Source organism: Melospiza melodia, chromosome 11 (genome assembly GCF_035770615.1).
Source record: "Melospiza melodia melodia isolate bMelMel2 chromosome 11, bMelMel2.pri, whole genome shotgun sequence".
In the NCBI taxonomy this organism is placed as follows: Eukaryota; Metazoa; Chordata; class Aves; order Passeriformes; family Passerellidae; genus Melospiza; species Melospiza melodia.
The window spans coordinates 25,501,558-25,521,605 of record NC_086204.1 but is presented as its reverse complement, the minus strand read 5'-3'; the positions used below and the strand labels follow the sequence as shown (position 1 = coordinate 25,521,605).

Here is a 20,048-nt window from a genome sequence, read left to right as displayed (position 1 = left end):
CGACAAACCCTGTAAGGTGTAACCCACCGGCTGACTGCTTTCTCTGGTTTCCTAGAGGCTCTTTGCAGTAACTATTAACTTCCTGGGATAATAGCAATTTTTGCTTTCCAAGTATCTAACGAGGAATTTCAATGGATCGTCTTGCTGAGGGGCTCGCAGAGAGAGCGCAGCAGTGAAATCAGATAAAACGCACCTTTAAACCAGACTATCAGCCGTGACTCAGCCGCCGGGGCTTTGGGCATGGCCGGGGGTAATTCGTCCTGGCTTTAACCCTGAACTGGCACGCAATAAAAGCCGCTATTTCTGACTAGGCGGGGCATTTTTTCTCGGAAGAGAAGTTGCTCTTATTAAGCCACTGCTTAAACTTCACCGTAGCGTAAATTAAATGCTGATAAAGCTCCAAACGGGTTTGGAATGATGTTTTTTAGGAGCACGGGTGAAAAAAACCACAAAAACCCAAACGGGAGAAAGCTGGATATTACCTTCTGGTGTAGCACGGATTTCCTCTTTGTGAGAGGAATGGAGAGGGAAAAGCTTGTAGCATCCTCCAGGACATGAGGAAAGGAAGATGGAGAGCAACACAGAGCGATTTGGGTCACTTCACCTCGGGGACCTGTGGATATGTTGCTCGGTTTAATATCTCAGGTGGTTTAGTGCTCTTTCTACCGGGAATTTTGGGGTTATTTCCCCAAAAATGCTTCTTATGTGCTGTGCTGCTCTGATTAATGATCATGGCACAATTTTTCATATTTCACAGAGGTTTTTAATCAGAACACAGCAGTGTGACAGAGCTTATAGTAAATGTGACAGACAGTTTCAGCAATTTTTTTTTTACTTGAAAACGTAGTAACTGATTTTGTGGGGCTAATTAAAAAAAAAAAGTTAAAAACTAAACTAAAGTATTCCCTCTCCTCTTTTAAGTGCTATTTAAAGTAGTATTCATTTTGCATTGATTTAAAACTTTCTATTTTGCACGACTGAAATGCAGATTATTCAAAATTAAGCACTTTAAACTGCCCATCTGCCCAATAAGTAGATCCTGTACAAATGTTAAAAGTTTCATAATAGACTCTTCCCGACACGGTGCTGAGCATCGTTGGCTCCTGTTGGGGCTGGAGAGGCAAATGAGTTTCAGTCTGGTGAATACTCTCAACTCTCTTTTGCAATAGGAAATTTCCAATGGTTAAATTGTGTTTTAGATGCAAGCAATAACTTAACTTTACAAATACCAAAAGTGCTGCTTCCTAAATGTCACCTTATTCAAATGTTCTTGTTTTGTGAGATGCTGTGATTAAAATAGTTTATTTCCAGACAAACCAGAATATTGGTGGAAAACAAATATTACTTAGAGAACATCTAAACTGCAATCAGCAGACGAAGCGACCAGAAGTGTTGCATTGCAGCTTTCGTGTCCTCTTTGACAATGGTTCTCTGCTGCTTGTTTTGAAACTAGAAAAAAAAACGTCCTCTGCAGTGCACAGTAAACACGAACTACTAAACTGAGCTGTTTAAAACCTCTGGCACTCGAAGAAACACCGCTTATACTGTTTCTGGTAACTAAATTCAAAACCAGATTGGTGAAAGTTTAAATACACAAAGAGGAAAAGTGTCATGTAAATTTAGAAAGTAAGTGACCTAGTTCTACAAGCTCTTGTTAGTGACAAAATGCAGTTACTGCCTAAAGCATCTAAGCGCCATCCACTGTCCTCTGGCCACGCAGCCTTTGACTTCCAGCTCTGCCTGTGCAGGGGCTGCAGGTGACCCCTTGTTAAAAGGATGTCTTTAGCTAAAACAGGACCTCAGACTCTTGAGCCTGACCGAAAGGGAAGGGGGGAGTGAGGAGAAGGGAGGGGTGCATTGAGAGGTGGGAGAAATCACAGTAAACTATTTCCTTTTCTCAAAGGTCCAGCAATATTAAGCAAGTGAATGAATAGTAGCTCTTGTATTAATGACTTGATACGAATGACCTAAAATAAATTGTAAAAGTTGATACTGGAAAACTAGATATGAGCAACCAACATACACACGGATGAGTATGTGTGAAAGTGAAAGGTATAGGAAACTGCTGGGAGCATGGATTCAAAACATTTCCATTGTCTAAAAACCCACCTCTGGAATTTCTCGAGACTTACACTACCAGCTGTTCAGAAGGAAAAAAAAAAAAAAAAAAAAAAGAAAAAAAAGAAAAGAAAATAAAAACGTGGCAACAAACGTTGTTAAAAAGGAGGGAAACACCCCAAGCAGTCTGCACACCCTCAGGTCCAAAGGAGCCGCCGCCGTGGCGGGGCTCAGTCCATGCCGGGGGATACGGCGCTGCCGCTGGCCTCCAGCAGTTCCACCACGGCCGCCCGGCGGTAGAGCTTGGCCAGGTCGTAGGCGGTGTTGCCGCGCTTGTTCTGGTGGCCCACCTTGCACTCGGAGCGCGCCAGCAGCAGCTGCACCACCCGCACGTGGCCCTCCTGCGCCGCCAGGTGCAGCGGCAGGTTGCCCTCGTTGTCCTCGATGTTAACGTCGGCTTCGAACTCCAGCAGAGTCTGCAAAGTGTCCAGAAAGCCCTCCCTGGCTACGTCGTGGATGACGGCGAAGCCGGTACTGTCTTTCAGGTTGGGGTTCGCCCCGTTGCTGAGCAGCCGCCGGGCGATTTCGGGGTTGCCGAGTTTCATCACCTGGGGAAGAGAGAGGAGAATTGGATACCGCGGGTGGGGGTTTGCTCCAGCACTGCCTCCCGTCCTCCTGCTCAGCCCTGGATTTTGTCAGAGCCCAATTCTCATTTAAAGCAGACAGAGGAGGCTCGCTACAGAGCTAATGACACACCAGAACGTCTCGTTTTTCATGTATTTGTTAGTGAACTCGGTGAAATTGTGAGAGATGTTATCATTTCGGTGGTCATAGCTTTCTGCCTCGGAGAGGTTAATGCCTGAAATAGCACAGAATGGCATATAACAGCTTATTTTTTAAATTTCCCCTAACGAGGGTCATCTCAGTTTCTGAACATATAAAAATTAAGTATAGTTCGATTTTATTTGCCTAAGTATTGAGACACCTTTGCATTACTGTTTAATCTTGTTAAACAACAAATATAGGGTCTCTGAGGAACAGATATTTTACCTAAGCAACAGCAAATGTAGAATGTGTTTTTACAAGCTTTCAGGTGTTTACATTGTCTGTGCATTATCATAAAACAAATATTTGGACTATACCATAGCTCTATCTGTTGAGAAACATAAATGTTAAAAGAAATTCTTCTCCCCAATATTTGTGTTTCATTAGGTCACCCAAAAAGGAAAAGTCAAAAGGAATGTTTCAAAGTTACAGAAATTGTCTTCTAAAATCAATATATTATATTGTACTTTCACAACCTTTCTATAAGTAAACTGTGGCTATATTCTGTTGTTAAATCATCCCTTGAAAAAATATTCAACAACAACAATAATTGGATTTTCTGACTGTTTCTCTCAGGGAAAAAAAAAAAAAAAAGAGCTTCTTTCAAATTTTCTTAATTGCACCATAAAACTATCATAATTAGAACCCAAATCTCTCTTATTTGTAACTTAACTGCTTGCACCAATTTCCTTGTAATTCCTGATTTTTTGTTTGCACACTTTCTAAAAATGAACACTGTAATGTATATTGTGTAATCTCTAGCCTATAGGCAGTATTTTCCTGTCCTTGTAACTAATCTCATTGTAAGTACAAAATTCGAAAAAACCCCAACTCTTTTCTATTTCCTCAGAGAGAGATTCACACATTGATTTGAAAATCTTGATTAATTAAAAAAAAATCAGCATAAACGAGCATTACAGTGCATTAGATTTAGCTTAAGGTACAATTTCTACAGAGGTTTGCTGAAAATCTCTCCTGACGAAAAAATACATATTAAGTTTTTTAGGAAAAACAAGATAGAATAAATACATTTATGTACAGTGTTTGAAGTGTAAAGCAGCCCAGCACATTATAACCACAGACAGGAGCAGAAGTGCAGATAAGACAGGCTGGGATTCAGGGAAAGAGATCTCTCTGTGCCCCAAGGCTTCCAGCTCCCGACTTCCAGCCAGTCCTTTCACTTCTGACAGAGATGGAAGCGATGTAAAAGAAAACAAGATCATTGTGATCTCTCTTTGTTTAGTAAAAACCGGACATTCTGATCTCTTTTTGAGAGCCCAGGCTGTATTATTTGTGAATTCAAAACATATATTTGGGTTAAGTGGGAGTTTTCAGTGTTCAGGCCAGGGGACTGAAGGCTTCAGTTAAAGATGCGAGGGGGAGAAAATCTAAAAAAAGGTGGTGCTTTTTGGCCGTGGGCTACAGCTGAACAGCAAATGCCTCCTATATTTTGCAAAATAATGTTAGGAGGGAGGGAGGAGAAGAAGTAAAAAGCATTAATTTAATAAATCTGACGAAGAGCATAAGGGCAGGGGATGTATTTGAGGCCTGCATAGGTACACTTCACCAGAAACAAAAAGGACAGAGCAAGACAAGCCGAGTAGTTGTTTAATTAAACATAAATGCAGAGGAAAAATATAAATTCATTGACATTAATATAGGAGCATTCTCTCCGTTGTAATTGAGAGAGAGATTACAGAGAGATTATCTCACTCTTGCAGAGTGCACTGAGAGAGAAGTCTTTCGAGCGTGGCCAGGCACCCACAGCACATTTTAGGATGATACATATTGAAAATAAGTCGGCAGATTCTCCTGTTTTGGTTTTTGTGGTGGTTCATTAGCTCGGTTGCTATAATCCCTAAGAAGTATTGTTAGGGCACAGATGCAGCTGGATGCTATGTAATTGTGTAAAATATACCTTAATTCAGGACATGGACAGTTAGCTGCTTTTAGAAAAAAATATCCAGCATTCCTGTAGGACAAATCGGTTTTTAGCCCCCTTGTCCTGAGGATAAATCAACTAGCTAAATGTTTCCTGCTTTCTTAAAGAATTTAGCTTGTCTTAGTTTTTAATTTAAACCCTTTCACTCTCTTTAAAGTTGCTGCAAGTGCCTGCACTGCCATGCGATGCCCTATTTAGGTGTTAACAGGACAGCGAGGAGCTCACAGATCTCCAGCTTCAGCGAAATTATCAAAAAAGGGTCATTCCTGCATTATCAGCAAGAGGTGCTTATTTTCCAGCTTTAACATTTTGATGTTAAGCCAAAAATCTGTAAATATCTCGAGTACACTCACAGGTTCTATGCTGTCTAAAAATCCACTTTCAGAAATTATTACCATGGTTTTGGGGGAAGGGGGAAGAGGGGTTAAAAAACAATTTTACTAATGTGTGAAATGAGAAAGACCTATAGCTCCACTTCCACATTGTATTACTTATAACTTAAGTAAAAATAGCCACACTTATTTTCCCTCTGGAATTATAAATCACATCTTTCACTATTTGGAAGGTATTCTAGCCTTTTTGCCATCATTATCTGATAATATTAAAAGCAAAATCTTTCATCAGCTACAATACTTAGCAGTTGGACGAGTTCCAACTCCTGCCTGCACAACTATACAGTTAAAAATTAGGACACAGCACCCTATACGATCAGAAAGGAAATAAATGGAAGCAGTGCCCTGCCAGCTGATCTGAAAAAAGCAAATATTAAAGTTTTGAATATGAATGAAAAAGCAAATGATTCAGCTGGAACCCTGGCTCGCAGGGCTAGCTCTTAATGTACATCGGAGGTCCTCGCTTCTGAGCAGCATGATTCCCAATGAGAAAGGTCATTCCCACAAACAGAGCATAAAGGAAAAGTACCATCCACAGCAGACCCCAGCACCCAGACGAGCCACGCTTTAAAAGCACATTGCAGGAAAAAAAAAAAAAAAAAAAAAAAAAGGAAGAAAAAAAACATTAAAATCCTAAGCTTCAGACAGACAGAACAGAACATTCGTGTTTACAGACCTGCTATGAAATCCTGCTCACCTAAGCTGATTTCTTTCCATCTCAGCTCTCTCACTCCTTGCCTCTTCCCCACGAAGTTAGCAAATATTAGCAAACTCGTAGCCCGTTTGACATTGAGGGTGATCCCCGATTGAAAGAATGGTTTTGCCCAGTTTTATTTCAAGTACGTCATTTTAGGGAGTTGGAGCCACTAAACTTATAAAATATGGCATCCAACGAGTTTGAAAAACCACTCGAATTTCATCCACCAGCCTGCTTAAAACGTTGTCTTTTTTGGAAACCCGGGTCACGTAGGTACCAGTGATGAAATATTTTCTCCCTCTCTGGATACCAACCTGCAGCGCAGTCCTCCCAAATCCATTTTGTGCATTGACGTTTACATTCTTTTGCAACAAATTAGTAAGTTGCACTAGGTCCCCCTTGGCAGCCGCGGACGCCAGCTCGTTCCCAGAAGGCTCGGCCATTCTTTAGGGTGACTGACGATCGGAAAAAAGATGAGATTTTTTTTTTTTTTTTTAACCAGGCATGGCATCGGAGACTGACAGAAGGATTGGGATGGTTAATCTTCTGGAGTAAGACCTTGTAGTAAATACTCGTAAAAAACCTCCTTGCCAAGAGCCCGCCCCTAACTCACACGTGATTATTCAGCAAAACTGCAGCTCCACTTGAAGCAAGATTTCTTTGCTTCCACATATAGAGTAACTCTTATTAAAGACTTTGGCCACTTTCGCGGGGGGAGGGGGGGAATAGATTAACAGCTAGGCAAGATATTGTATATGTTATAGGTAACATATATACACGTACACCGGAGACTCACTCAGACCTGAGGTCTTGGAAGAAGAAGACAACCCACCCTGTTCACAGCCGGTTTCTGAAACTTAGCAGCAGCAGCAGCAGCTCGGAGCAAAGGTCTCCTGTAGCAGTGTGCATCCAACTCCCGCTCGGGATCCCCCCCTTCATCCCTCTCCGTCGGCTTAGTCCGGGCCCAGCGGGGAAGGGAAGGACGAGCCGCGCCCGCGGAGGGCCGGGCGCGGCGGCGGCGGCTGTCCGGGCTCCCAGCTCGCTGCCTCGGCGCTCTCGCTCCCCGCAGCAGCAGCAGCAGCAGCAGCAGCTTCACTCCCGCGGCCCCGCGCAGCCTCCGCGCAGCGGGCGGGCGCGATCCCGGCCGGCGGCCGCCCCCGGCGGCGGCGGCTCCGGAGCATCCAGGAGGGCGGCGGGCGGCGCGGGGGGGCTGCCGCGAACCGCCGCCCGCTCTCAGGGCGTGGAGGAGCCGCGGCGCGGAGCCGTCTCCGCCGTCGTCCCTCGGCCGGGATCTCTCCGCCGGGGTCCCGCCGCCGCTGTCCGCGCTCCGCCGGGCGCTCCCCGGGACAGGCGCTGCTCCCGCCGCGGCCGCGGGGCGCGGGCAGAGCTCCTGGCGGGGGCAGGGGCTGCGCTGGTGCCTCGGCCCGGCCGCGCTCGCAGCCGCACTGACAGCCCCGCTCGCCTCCTCTTCCAACTTCGCGAAATAAAGCTGCACTTGCCGGTCCGCGGCCGCCGCCTCCGCCCGCGGCTTTGCGCTCCCCCCTTTTTTAAGCGCAAACAATCGCTACTTCTGTTTCCTAAGGACACGAAGCCGGTTTCTCTCTCCTTTTTTTTTTCCCCCTTCTTTTTTTTTTTTTTTTTTTTTTTTTTTAACCTCATCAGCTTTTTTTGAAAAGAAAAAAAATTTGAGCGCTTTTTGAGTTGAAACACCCGCCCACATTTTAACGGCAGAGATTTAAGGAGGCGCGGCGGAGTTCGGGCAGGAAGGCCTGCAGCGGCTCCCGCCCGCCCCTCGCCCGGCCCCGCCGCGCTCCGGCCGCCACCGCAGCTCCGCGGCGCCCGGTGCCGTCCCCTCGCCGCGCAGCCCGGGCACGGCTCCGCCACGGCCAGCGCGGCCCTGCCGCTTTTAGCAGCAGCGCTGCTGAGGCTTAGGGGGGGGAAAATGAAAGGAAAAGGAGGCTGTAGCAGCGGGAGCCGCCGCACCCCGGCGGGAGGAGCGGGATCGGGGGCGCTGGGCAGGCGGGAGGGCCGCGGCGCTGCCCGGAGCTGCTCCCCGGCGGTCCCCACCTGCCCGCGGGGCGAGCGGAGCCGGCTCCGGTGCCGGTGCCGGTGCCGGCCCCTTGGCCCTGGCCGGGCGCCCCGCGGGCAGCGGCTCCGCGCTCGGGCCGCCCCGGCAGCGGCGCGGGCTCCTCTCCCGTCCTGAGGACAAGGTCAAGGATGAAGGGTCAATGTCAAGTTGTCTTAGCGGTGGAAGGCGACCGTCCACGAGAGCGCTCCTTGCTTCCCGCGTTTCTGGTGTCCTTGATTGATTCGAAAGTGCCATTTTGAAGCGGAGCCGCGCCCGGGCACCGAGAAGACGCGAGGACTTCGCTTTCCCTTCCCAGGGCGAAGAAGTGAGGATGGTACAGCACGGGGATGTCACCGCCACTCTGCCTAACAGTGTTTAGTGTCTTAAAGTGCTTTAATGGCTGGATTGCTTTAGGTTTCAGGGGGCCTCGGAGGACTGCGTTCTGCCAAGCGAACCCTCCGAGAGGTAAGCAGCGATGTCATGGCTCCCTGATAAGCACACGTAACCCATCGCTCGCAGGGGCAATCTGCACGTCTGTGTTCTGCGTGGACGCCACGGGAAAGTGATTTTTGAATGTAAACAGGCGAGACAGCTCGGGGAGGTGCGTTCGGGAGGGAACCTGCGGTGGGTGCAGCTCCTGCAGCGCTGCCCTGCGCGGGGAACCTGCGGCTGGCAGCCGGGCCGGGGCCTGAGTGGGGCGGCCGCCGTCTCCCCGAGCCGGTTCTACAGCCGTGGATCTGCAGCTGAACGAAACCAGACTTCTCTATCTGGCTTTCCTCTCAGCTTCGGTTGCGTTTTGCTTTGCAGTTGTATTTTCCTGTACTGATTCCCCCATCCACGCTTGTTTGCGAGTGTTACAAAGGTGACAAGTGTGAGCTGCCTACACACGAAGCAGGGAAAACAGCTTTGTTCAGTTTACCAACTGACCCTCCACTCCCATTCCCACTAAAGGGGAGAAAAAACACGTGCATTTTAAGGGCCTCATTGTGGTAATTCTCGTCCAGAAGCAGTAGTGCTTTTTCCCATTCCTTTCCCCCCGTTTTTTAAAAGCAAAAATGTAAATTATAACTTCCCTCAAAGTTAGCTCTAGAAATATATGTATGCAAGTAGCATCTGTTTATTCAAATACAGTCGCTTTTCTGCATAAAGAGGAAATTTATATGTAAAACTTGGATTATTGAGTCAGATGGCTTATAAATTACTTATTTTGTGACTAATTACTGCCTAAAATCCACAGGCTTTGGTGGTGTTACCTGTTGCTAACTTAGTGCAAAATTAGACCTGCAAATATTACAGCAGTCTCACACTATTTTTTTGTTGGTTTATGGTTCAGAATAAAGCTTCCATCTTCTGTTAATCACACCACATAGCAAAATAATTAAGTAAAGTGTAGCTGTAGTGCTGCAGGCCTCCTGCAAGTAAAGCTGCCTGGCCAGAAAATGCCACCAAACTTCCTCTGCCGTGCAGGTCTGTCAAAAGTCTTTGCAGAAAGCAGTTCGATAATCCTGATCATTTCCTCTCACGAGTGATAAAGATACTCCACCTAAACCGGAGAGATTTGTCCCGATCGGCTCCAGAATCAGCAGAAAAAAACCAAGGAAATCAGCAACAAACAACTTCTGGAGGGAGATATTATCACCGGGCAGTATAAGGAGTAAAATAATCTGCTCCCTAATTTGTCTCTCACTCGTTGGAGGATAAAACCCACCTCGAATGGCTCAGAGAGGCTGTGAGAAGGCAAACAGAAACTTAAGCTGTGACTTGAATGTGAACTTCCTGAGATGTGGGGCACGTGCAGCTTTTCACCTTTTCTTCATGTTCTGGATCAGATCCTTCCTGTTTTGATCTAATGTAGATATCATTATTTAAAATATGACTGTAATAGACATGAACGCCGTGGAACTAATCTTGACAACATACCTATAGCTTCAATTTGTGCCAGGATTGAATTGGCTTTAATCCAGTTGCTAAAACTCGCTTTTCAGCCTTTATTATAGTTACTCTCTAGTAATGTGTGGGTGGATTTGTTTGTAATTTAGCATAGGCTGTCCCTGGCATTGCACCATACCTTCTACTTAGTGCAGAACTGTCTGTAACATCAAACTGGGGGGTAAAAAAAAAAAATGGTGCAGGTGTGAGGGCAATTAATTTATCATCCCTCCGGTCGCTCTTGGGGAGCTCGCATTGTTAAGCTCACGTCAGCGGGCAATAAAACCCTTTTGGCGAGCCCTGCCAACACAAACTAGAGCAGGAACACGGTAAAAGGTAAAACCCCAGCTTCTCTGACACTGTGGCTTCGCATCCTAAGTGGCGTTTCCGTGCGGCCTCAGCCCGCCCGGAGCGCCGCCGCTGTCAGACAGCCCAGCCCAGGCAGCAGCGTCCTCAGCGGGCTCTAAACCATCCCCGGGGCTTCTCTGGGCATCTCGGGTCCGCAGCAGGCTCTAAACCATCCCCGGGGCTTCTCTGGTCCGCAGCAGGCTCTAAACCATCCCCGGGGCTTCTCTGGGCATCTCGGAGCCTCCTGAAGGCACAGCCGAGCTCCCCTCTCCGCACGCAGCGCTTGTCCGCGGTGGCGCCGGCTCCCCCCGCAGTCGCCCCGGGGGCTGGCAGAGTCCGCGGAACCCCCTGCGACCCCGCGGATGGACCGGAGAAACAACAAAGAACGCTGCTTCCTACACCCGGCAGAATTTCTTGATTCAAAGGTGTCCTAATGTAGCGTTGTTAGCTGACGGAAAGCTGCTGGGTGCGTCCGTGACCTCAGCTACGACACGCACAGGACACTTGAAGAAGCAGAGCAAAATATAATTAGCAAATTGGCGTCCAAATGTGTGTTTTGTGTCGCTGCTAAGGGGGTACACGAACATCAGGTTGTAGGAGGCAGACTTAGAAAGCATCATTAGATTTGCATTACTCAAAGCAGGTTTATTTGCGATATATAATATAGTTGCATCTTACAGTGCTGCTGGAGTGCTAAGCCTGAGCGAGGGCCGCTGTGCTGATCACGGTGTGCTGGCTCAGAAAAACCTGCGGAAAATGCATTTCCTTCTCTTGAGCCAAGTCGGACCCGGGGGCAGTGTCGCCGCTCCCCCGAGCGCCGGGCGGTGCGGGCCCTGCCGGGCGTGCCGGGCACCGGGGCCCGGGGCAGCCGAGGGGACGCGAACCGCTGCATCCAGCGAGACCAGGGCGATCACGGGGCGCGGATGGAGGGAGAGGGGCAAGGACGGATGGATGGATGGATGGATGGATGGATGGATGGATGGATGGATGGATGGATGGATGGATGGATGGATGGATGGATGGATGGATGGATGGACGCCCCGCTCCCGCACAGACGGGCAGGGCCGCGCTCCGCCCGGCAGCGGCAGCGGCCCGCGTTTCCCCGCGCCGCCCGGGCACGGCTGCAGCCGCTCCCCTCAGAGCCGTTAGGCCGCAGCCGCCGGCGGAGCCCAGCCCGGACACCTCGCGCCGCGGCCGGGCCCGGGGAACCGCCAAGCCCCGGCACGGGACGTGAGGCTGTGTCGGCCCCGCTGCGGCAGCTCGGGCCGGGCCGGGGCTCCCCGTTCCGCTCCGGTGCCGCCGGGTCCCGGTCCCGGTCCCGGCTCGGTCCCGCCCCCGGCTCCGGGAGCGCTTGACAGGCGGGCAGTCACGTGGCGGCCGCAAAGCGCCTCTTTGCGACCTCAATGACAGGCAAAATGTGCGACACAGGCGCTGTGGAGGCAGGCGGGGAGCGGCGCTGCCTCCTCCTCCTCCTCCTCCTTCTCCTCCTCCTCCTCCTCCTCCTTCCCGGGCCAGCGGCTGAGGCAGCGCTGCCCGCTCCCGGCCCCGCGCCCGGCCCGCCGCTCTCCTGCCTCCTCCCCTGCCCGGCCCCGGCAGGGGCAGCCCGGGGGCGCCGCGGGAGCCCGAGCGCAGCGCGGCGCCTCCATGAGCTCCTGAGCTCCCACCCTGCCCCGTCCTCCCCGCGGCAGCGGCTCCAGGTGCGCGGGTCCGAGCAGAGCCGGGACGCAGCTGGCTGCAATGGCGTCCAACATGGACCGAGAAATGATATTGGCTGATTTCCAGGTAAATTTCAAGCCGCCGCCACACAGCCGTGGCCTCTCGCTGCTTTTCTCTTTCTCCTCGTTGCTGTGCTGCTTGTTCTTTGTGGGGAGGTCCGGGCTGGTGGGTGTGAAGCCCACCCTCTGAAGCCTCCGCTCTCGCTTTCCTTCTTTTTTTTGTTTGTCAGAAACGGGGAGCGTGTGCCCTCTTCTCTCAAGGTGCGTGAACAAAATGTCTCCTTTAACTTAGAGAGTTTCAGTTTTTAATTAATAAAATAAAGCTTTTTCATCCACTTCGCTCGTTCCTACCCTCTGCATCCACCCAGGCCCTGGGACAGCTGTGAGGCAGCTCACTTGGAAGAGGCAAATGCCAGGGAGGATACAAAACTCACCAGTCCACATGATTTGTCACAGTGTTTGTAGTGAATCACTTGCTGGTGCTACAGATTAGTGCTGAACAGAGGTGTTTCCATTCCAGCATCAACACTAAACTCCATGGTTGCCTCAGCCTATGACTGTTGTGATGACGGTAAAACTCTTCCCACCCCATTCCAAACAGCAGCGTGTTTGTGTGGAAGGGAGGAATATCCTCTTCCAAGTTGTTTGTTTCCTTTCCTTCTCTCTACAAAAGGGTTGTAATTTAACTTCAGACTTCTATATCTTATCCCCAGAATAAAGTCTTTCTGTAAGTGGAAGTGATGTGTTTAGGAGCGTATATTGCTTCTTAATATTGCTTGTTTTATATTGTTTTCCTAAGACCAAGTAAAAAAGTGGAGGATGCCTGCATTTGAAATAGTGGGGGGAGCCAAACACATCTGGGAAGGAAATCAGATAATGTTTGAATATACTTTTTTAATATTTGCTTTTTAATCCTTCTGGGTTTTTATAAGCTCTGTCCATTTGCAGTGGTTGTTCTTACATGGGTTGGCACCTGGATATCCTTGGATTGATGTGTAAAACTGCCATCTGTATGTTCAGCTTCTCAAAAGACTGTTAGCAGTGAAACTATTTCATTTAGTTGAAAAGAAAAAAAAAAGTAATCCCACCAATTCACTCTGTGTGTGTGTTTCCTCGGAGCTACAGGTAGGATGACTGTGGTGTGCACAGTAATTCCTGTGTATTATGTAATTAAGTAATTCCTCTGTTGCAAAAGGTACCAAGTATCTCACTGATGTAACTCATGGAGTTCCCAGCTGGCAACAGGGAACTGTCATCCCCTCCTGTACCCCATATCTTACACCTATATTCATTAAAATGCTTACCAAATGTTACTATATCGACACTGCTTTGTTGTACTTGGGGGTACTTTTGTGTGTGTAAGGGATGACATCCCAATTTTAGGGCTGGGATTTCACAAAGGAGTTTTTCCAGGAGCAGCACACTGTGTGAAAGGAAACTGGGACCCCAATTCTGCATTCATACCTGTGGGAACAGATTCTTGTGGGATCCCACATTATTACCTGAACTTACAATCAGGAATCCCAGAAGATGAGACTAGTGACTGGTGAATTTAAGATTATTTGTTTAACAGAATTTTCAACACAGATTTACACTTTGCAGGTGTTTTTTGCTATTTTGCAGTATTGTTGGATTTTGAAGCCATTAATAAAAGTGTAAGAGCAACTGCAGTGCTTGGTACCATGAAGACAAGTATCATTGCAAACTTGCAGGTGGGTGGTGGAGTCACAGAAGCCCAGTTTTAGATCAAGGGTGGGTGACATAATGTGTCTGAACCTAGGACACAGGAAATATTTTATCATACACCAATCCTTGCTTAAAAAGAACCCAAACATTTTCCTCTTGTATTTCAGCAGACAGCTTTGTTTTCCTGTTTCATTGTATTTCTTTTTAAGATTATATCAAGTGTCTACCTGATTTTGAAGTACTGATCTGTTAATTGTCATGCTGTTAATGATTCAGATTAGTAAAGGACAATGTCAGTCATTATTAGGCCTTGAATCTCTAGGCTATTACAAAACAGTAATGGTTTTTGGGTCTTTTAAATACTTGGTGGAATTTGCAACTCATTCACTAAGAATTTAAAAGGGAGAATAAAACATTATGTGCAAAGTAATTCTGCATGATTTTCCCTCCTATATTTTCTGTACCTTTTAATTAATAAATATTTTTCTCAGAGTTCTGCTGCCATCTTCTATGTTTATGTAAGGTGTCTTATTGGAGAATGGTGCACACAGTGAAAATTTCAAAAGCAATTATTCATAGTTTAGTTCAGCTAATCTTTGGTGAATTAAATTGGGAGGGAAACTTCCATCACCATTTCACCCTCACTTTTCCCAAGTTGTGTTTAAGGGGGATAGAGTAGTGTTCTTTAAACTTCTGGAACTTGAAAGGGTTTTCTCTCCCCATTAAAAAAAAAATAAAGAAATCATAATTCTACTGATGCTTTTGTGAAGCTTTCATGGATTCATGGATTTATTTAGTATCTTCCAGAGTTATTAGGGATTTTGCCTTGGGTTTCAGCTAGAGCAAGAATTTGTATTGCATTTGTTTTTTTTCTTTTTAGCTCTGATTGTAGTAACAGGTTACTTGTGCATTTGGAGGTACTAAAGAGAATTACTTAAAAAGTATTTTGCATATATATATATATTTAAATTTATATATTTTATGTATGTATGTATATATATATATATACATACACATGTAAACCCACGGTATTTTATGAAATATTTTAAGTATAGAGTAAGGCACAGTGAGTGATCTACCAAAATATTTTTGCCTAATGTCTCAAAACAATTTAAGCCTGTTCTGTGTGGTTTATAATTATTTTCTTTTCCTCTCCTTTTTAATGAGGCTACTGTGTGCTACCCAGGGAGCACAAAATCCGTATTCATGCATGTGGGCTGTGTAAGCAACCTGCCTAACTTTTCCTTCTTAGGCCCACACTTAGGAAAGATTATGCAGAAGCTTTGCTTTGTACATGAGTAGCCTGATTGTTTTCAGTGGAAGTAGCTGATGTGGGGTTCAGTGCACAAACAAGTTTTAGCTTTTTTTACTAAATGCAATTCAGAACTTCTCCACAAAGTGTCATTGGCATAAAGGAAAAACTCCGTAGGAAAAAGCACAACAGCTTGTTTTAGTGGCATAAATTTTTCAGAAAGGTAGCTGCATGTGAATTGGTAAGTGATGCTGTAACATACTTCACATACTGGGGGAAATAAGGGCATATAATTTATACCTATTTTTTAACAACTGTTCTGTTTGTTGTGTTTAACTGCAAAGTGCTTCCATCTTCAGCGGGATACCCAGCTGCTCACACGGTACAAATACACTCATGATTTCTTGTAGTTTGGGGTCTGCTTTTCACTATAAAGAAAAGAGATTTTTTTTTTCTTTTTAAGTTGTAAAATTTAGTTACACAGAGCTTCATTTAATTGACATAGATTGGTCTTCAATCCCAAAGTTTAACTTTGAGTATTGGCAGAAGTGTCAGATACTGATGTTTTTGCACACTAGCTTTTTTATACTTTTGCTTTTGTTTTTACAGCTTCACTTAGGATTGGAACTAAAATTAACAAAAACATCTTTTTGTCCTTATAAGTTATGTCCACCTATAAGACCACTTTATTAATGCTGTGTGCTTGTCCTCACAACAATCCTAAATGTGGAGTGAGCCTGAGGGTTGCAGTGTTGTGGAGTTGCCAGCTCCTGTGTGTCCCTGTATTAAAAGAATATCTGGCACTTTGGAGCTTCAGGAGGAGATTTTTCAAAGAATTCACATTTTTCATTGACCAAATAATGGTCAGGATTTGGTCAGGGTGGGAGGATTTCAGAGTGAAATGACAGAACTCAAAAATCCTTGCTTTCATTGAGACAATGGATTTCTAGTAGTTTTCTTCTTCCCTCTCTCATCTGTGTTCATTGTGAAACCAAGATATGTGCTTCTTTTTTCCTTTGCCAAATTAAAAAAAAAATAGATAATAGACTACTTTTGTGTGATTCACACACTTGTGTATAAAAATGTCTCTTTTTTTTTCAACTTTGTGTCAATCTCTTTCATAAAAACAGGTTTGTGGGAGGAGCAAGGGGGAATTGGGAAGGAAGAGCCTCATTGCCATCGGTTGCAGCAAAGTGAGAAAGCATGCTAAATGATTGTGTTTTAAATTATAAAATTGACCGTGACAGTGATACATCAGTTTGTTACTTTTTGGTTTTGCCTGTTTTTGAAGATTTAATTGTAATTTAATCAACTTGTTTCCTTCTGGAATGGCAAAAATTAAAGAAACTGAAGAATCTCTTCACCTGGAGTTTAACACAGTGTTGTTAAATAACTGACAAGATAAAGTTTTTTGTTTGGTTTGGTTTTTTTCTGTTCCTGTCTGCTTCAGCCCTGTAGAAGAGTATCTCAGTTGTGAGCAGTTTTCACTGTCCAACACTGTCAGTGTGTAGAATTGACATTTGTATTTTTTTAAAGGGTGCTAAGTGAGCTTTCCTTTCCTCTGTGCTTGTTGGCATGGTGGCTCAGGTTTTCTGTAATTTTAATTTATTGCCAGTATAAAGATTTGATGGGTGGAAAAGGTGGGCATAGCTTCAAGTCAGTACCCTTGATTCTGGCCCTGGACTGTGACTTAGGGTGGGGGCTGGAAAGTGTTTCAAACATTCCTGTAAGGATAAACCACTCACTGTGGGTTCTGAACAAATCTCAAAGTGGATGTCCTTAATACTGATTTCTGAAAGAAAAAGACATGTTTTGTCATTAAGGTGCTGGGGCAGAAAGAGCTGTTTTTGCTTTCTTTGCAGGCTTTCAGTGGAGTGTTTGGGAATTTGGAACAAGGCCCTCAACAAAAGGTTGTTGCTGAAGAGAGTTCCAGTCAAAGTTTAAACATAAGCTGGAGGATGCTTTCCAAAGATTTAAATTTCTTGGAGGCCTACATTTTCATCAGAAGGTCTCCCTCTATACCTGAGTGTACATCTGTTCAGATCTGTCTGAGCTTAAAGCTCAGTCTTACTCAAACCAAAACCTCTCTGTAGAATGTGGAGTGCAGTGGGTGCTGAACTGAGCTCTGCAGATCTCTCCACAGTAGCTGGAAGGAAATGCAGAACTCTAGAGGTTGGAAATCAGGGTTTGGGATGGACAGGTTTGTTTAACCATACCTCCTGCTGGGTGTCTTTAGTTGAAAGTGGGCTCTGCTGGGTTTCTCACAGTCAGGTGCCCAGGTGCTCTGCACTGCTTCCCCTGACCTGTTTTAATGGATATAGGTTACTGTATCTTAGGTTAAAATTTAAAATAGATAAGAGGACTGTTTTTCAGTGTAAAAAAAGAGGCCTTTAGGACACTGTAGGATGTTGAAGTTCATACTTTTGAGGCCTCTTAATTTGCATTTTGATTAGAATTCCTTTTAATCTTTACTGGATTTTAGCACATTATAATTTTATATTACCCAGTCAGTAGCACCTTTGGAACTGGTAGGTGGACCTCTTGGTTTGGAACACAATTGGTTTTGATTGCTGTGAATGGCCTTAAGGGACAAGAGACATGATAAAACATACTGCATGCTTAGTGTGTTCTAGCTTGGTTATTGCCATTTTCACTGTCTGCTACCAGTCACTTCTGCCATCACTTCTATTAATTTATTCCTTGTGGGTTTTTGGAGTTTCATTTCTTTAGATATGTTTAGGCTCAGTTGTCATCCCAAAGTTCAGGTTCATCAGAACAAGGCTAATTTGATTTACTGGCCTTTAAACTGAAGGTGAAGTGAGTTCCAGAGCCAGAAATGAGACGTTGGAGTAAGAGTGGTGTCCTTTTAGAAACATAACTTGGATATTCTCAATGATAGCTCTTCATGGAAAAGCCAGTTAATTTCTCTGATGTAAGGGCAGATAGTTAATTAGAAATACTAACTGACATTTATAGAAAAGAAAGAGGCTACTTTGACTGATTTGTGTGCATTATGCTCCTGCTGTAGGAACCTGAATAATTTACCACTGGAGCACCAATTTGTCTTTAGAAAGAGGTTTATTCTGTTTTTTTCATTCAATTACCTTGAAAAGACTCTTGACATCATAGTAATCCTGTCACCATTTCCATCAGCCCATTCATATAGGTATTTGGGTTAGTAGGTCACTGAAACAGATTGAGAGGTGGTAGCTGTAGGATCCTTTTTCAAATGCCATGACAACCAGCACTAATTATAATATTGAAATTATTAATTATATGTACTCCCAAAGACTAGGAATGGGCTTTCATTGAAAGATGCTGTGAAAATTATTTGTCATATTGAAAATACCACATGGCTAATATATCTTGGTAAGCAAGGGTCAATTATAGTAAAGTTTACACTCACTGAGTTCATATTTCTGTGTGGAAGGAGCTGTGGGAGAGGATGAGCATTTGAGCCATTTCCTACTACATGTCTTCAGGGGCCTTGAGAGTCTCCCATCTTGGGAATATTGTGTTGGAGCTGGAAAGCCTGAAAGGGTGGAGTTTTCCTCTCTATTTGGGCAGTTCTTATGATTCAGTTACCATTGCAAGCCTAGTTTTCACACACTTCCATACTAGAAGTACAAGGTAGCCTTTCCAAGGAACTACCTGGCATATCTTTGAAAGGATCTCACATTTTTCTAGTCGTTGAATAAATTTGTGCATATGTGGGGCAGCCATTAGATGGGTGCTTTCCTTTAACTACTGTAGGAACTAGAATAAAAGGCCTGGGGAAGTACCTAACATTTTACTCGTCCCTCATTATTTGGATGAAAGGAAATGACATGCTTACTGACTGGATTGATACCTACTAATTAAGCCCATTTTTTAGCGTTGACTAGTTAATGTGCAATTGTAAAAAGAAACTGCTCAAAGAGGAAATCAAAGCCCTCATGTATGCATGACATGTTGTTTGGTCTATTGAAATAGTCATCTACTGGTCCTCTATGTCTGACTGGTTGAGCAGGTCTTTGTTCCACAGCAGTAGTTAATGCTTTCAAAAGATAATTCATTAAAGCTGAAGTTCTTAAGAGACATTTTGAAACTAGAACAGAATACGTTAGCCCTTGGGTTATTTTATATAAGTTTCATTTTTAACTATTGCAGAAAACGATTTGTAAAGACAAGAACACTGAAACTGAGTCACTTCTATAATTTTTTTTTATTTTCTAAAGGTCAGGTTGTTTGTGTGAGCAAATATCAAAGGTGCCATATCAGCTCAGATCGAAGACCCAGCTGACCTAATGTCTTTTCTACAGCAGTGGCTGGTCCTTAGGAAAGAGCTGAAAGAAACAGGATGTGAATGGATTTACCTCATCCTAGTTTCTGGAAGTCAGCATTTTGAAAGCTTGATGATGTTGCTGTAAAGCTTGATGAGTTTGTTGTAAAACTTTGGAAACAAGCTGTGCCAGCTTGAGTTAGTCTTGTGTTCTTCAGCTGGCTGAGGTCTTGAGAGACATTTGAGTAGTTTTGTGATGTGTGAGTTTGCTCTGTAGAAGCTGTGTTCACTTTTCCTCAGTGTGTTGTTTATATGTACATACTAAGCCTATTCTATGTAGTTTATTGGAATTTCTGCTGTTTCTTATTAGTGCAGAAGTCAGATTTGAACTGTAGAAATATTAACCCCTTCTGGTTTGCACCACAACACCGGGAATGTGGTGTTGATTTCACCTTTAATCAAACTGATTTAAAGAGGAGTCTGCTGTGAAAAACTTAAATATAAGTTCCTTTAGAGTTTTGGCGACTCTGACAAATCTAGTGGTTTGCTCTGTGTGTCTCTGCTGACATTTTAGGATGAGAGTGTTTTCTGTACAGATCAGCTGTGTTACAGGATGGTCTCGAGATTCCTCAGTAGTGGGTATCAGTGCACACAATTCATGTAGCTTTTCTGATATGCCCTTACCTTTTTGAATACTTCTTTACTGTTTTCTTCCTTTGGTCCCACTGACTTCCTGTCAGGCTTTCTTGTCCTGATGCTTTTAAAAGCTTATATAATATTAATGTCTTTAGAAAGCTGTTTCTTGTTTTTTTTTTTTCTTTTCTGCCCTTGTTGGCCTGTGCTATTGGTAGGATCTGTGCTGTTTCTCTGCTCTG

General features: G+C 45.0%; 2 protein-coding genes across 4 annotated transcripts in view; one reads left to right on the top strand and one right to left on the bottom strand.

Moving 5' to 3' along the window:
* Positions 1–740: 740 nt before the first annotated feature.
* On the bottom strand, positions 741–6,941 carry CDKN2C (cyclin dependent kinase inhibitor 2C). Its single transcript, XM_063166092.1, has 3 exons — positions 6,747–6,941; positions 6,229–6,369; positions 741–2,666 (listed from the first exon to the last, which is right to left on the bottom strand). Exons 2-3 carry the CDS (start codon positions 6,355–6,357, stop codon positions 2,289–2,291), a joined length of 507 nt encoding a protein of 168 aa, XP_063022162.1. The 5' UTR covers positions 6,358–6,369; positions 6,747–6,941; the 3' UTR covers positions 741–2,288.
* A 1,131-nt stretch (positions 6,942–8,072) lies between these two features.
* The window catches only part of FAF1 (Fas associated factor 1), a 149,678-nt gene continuing 137,702 nt past the window's right edge, over positions 8,073–20,048 (top strand). Inside the window, exons 1-2 of one of the 3 annotated variants that reach the window (XM_063166089.1) lie at positions 8,073–8,316; positions 8,397–8,447. In XM_063166089.1, coding sequence (XP_063022159.1) covers positions 8,314–8,316; positions 8,397–8,447 — 54 coding nt within the window. In that variant the 5' untranslated portion in view covers positions 8,073–8,313. Of the gene's footprint in view, positions 8,317–8,396; positions 8,448–11,906; positions 12,042–13,636; positions 13,687–20,048 lie in introns of those variants that run through there. The other 2 variants (XM_063166090.1, XM_063166091.1) reach the window with 2 other exon arrangements.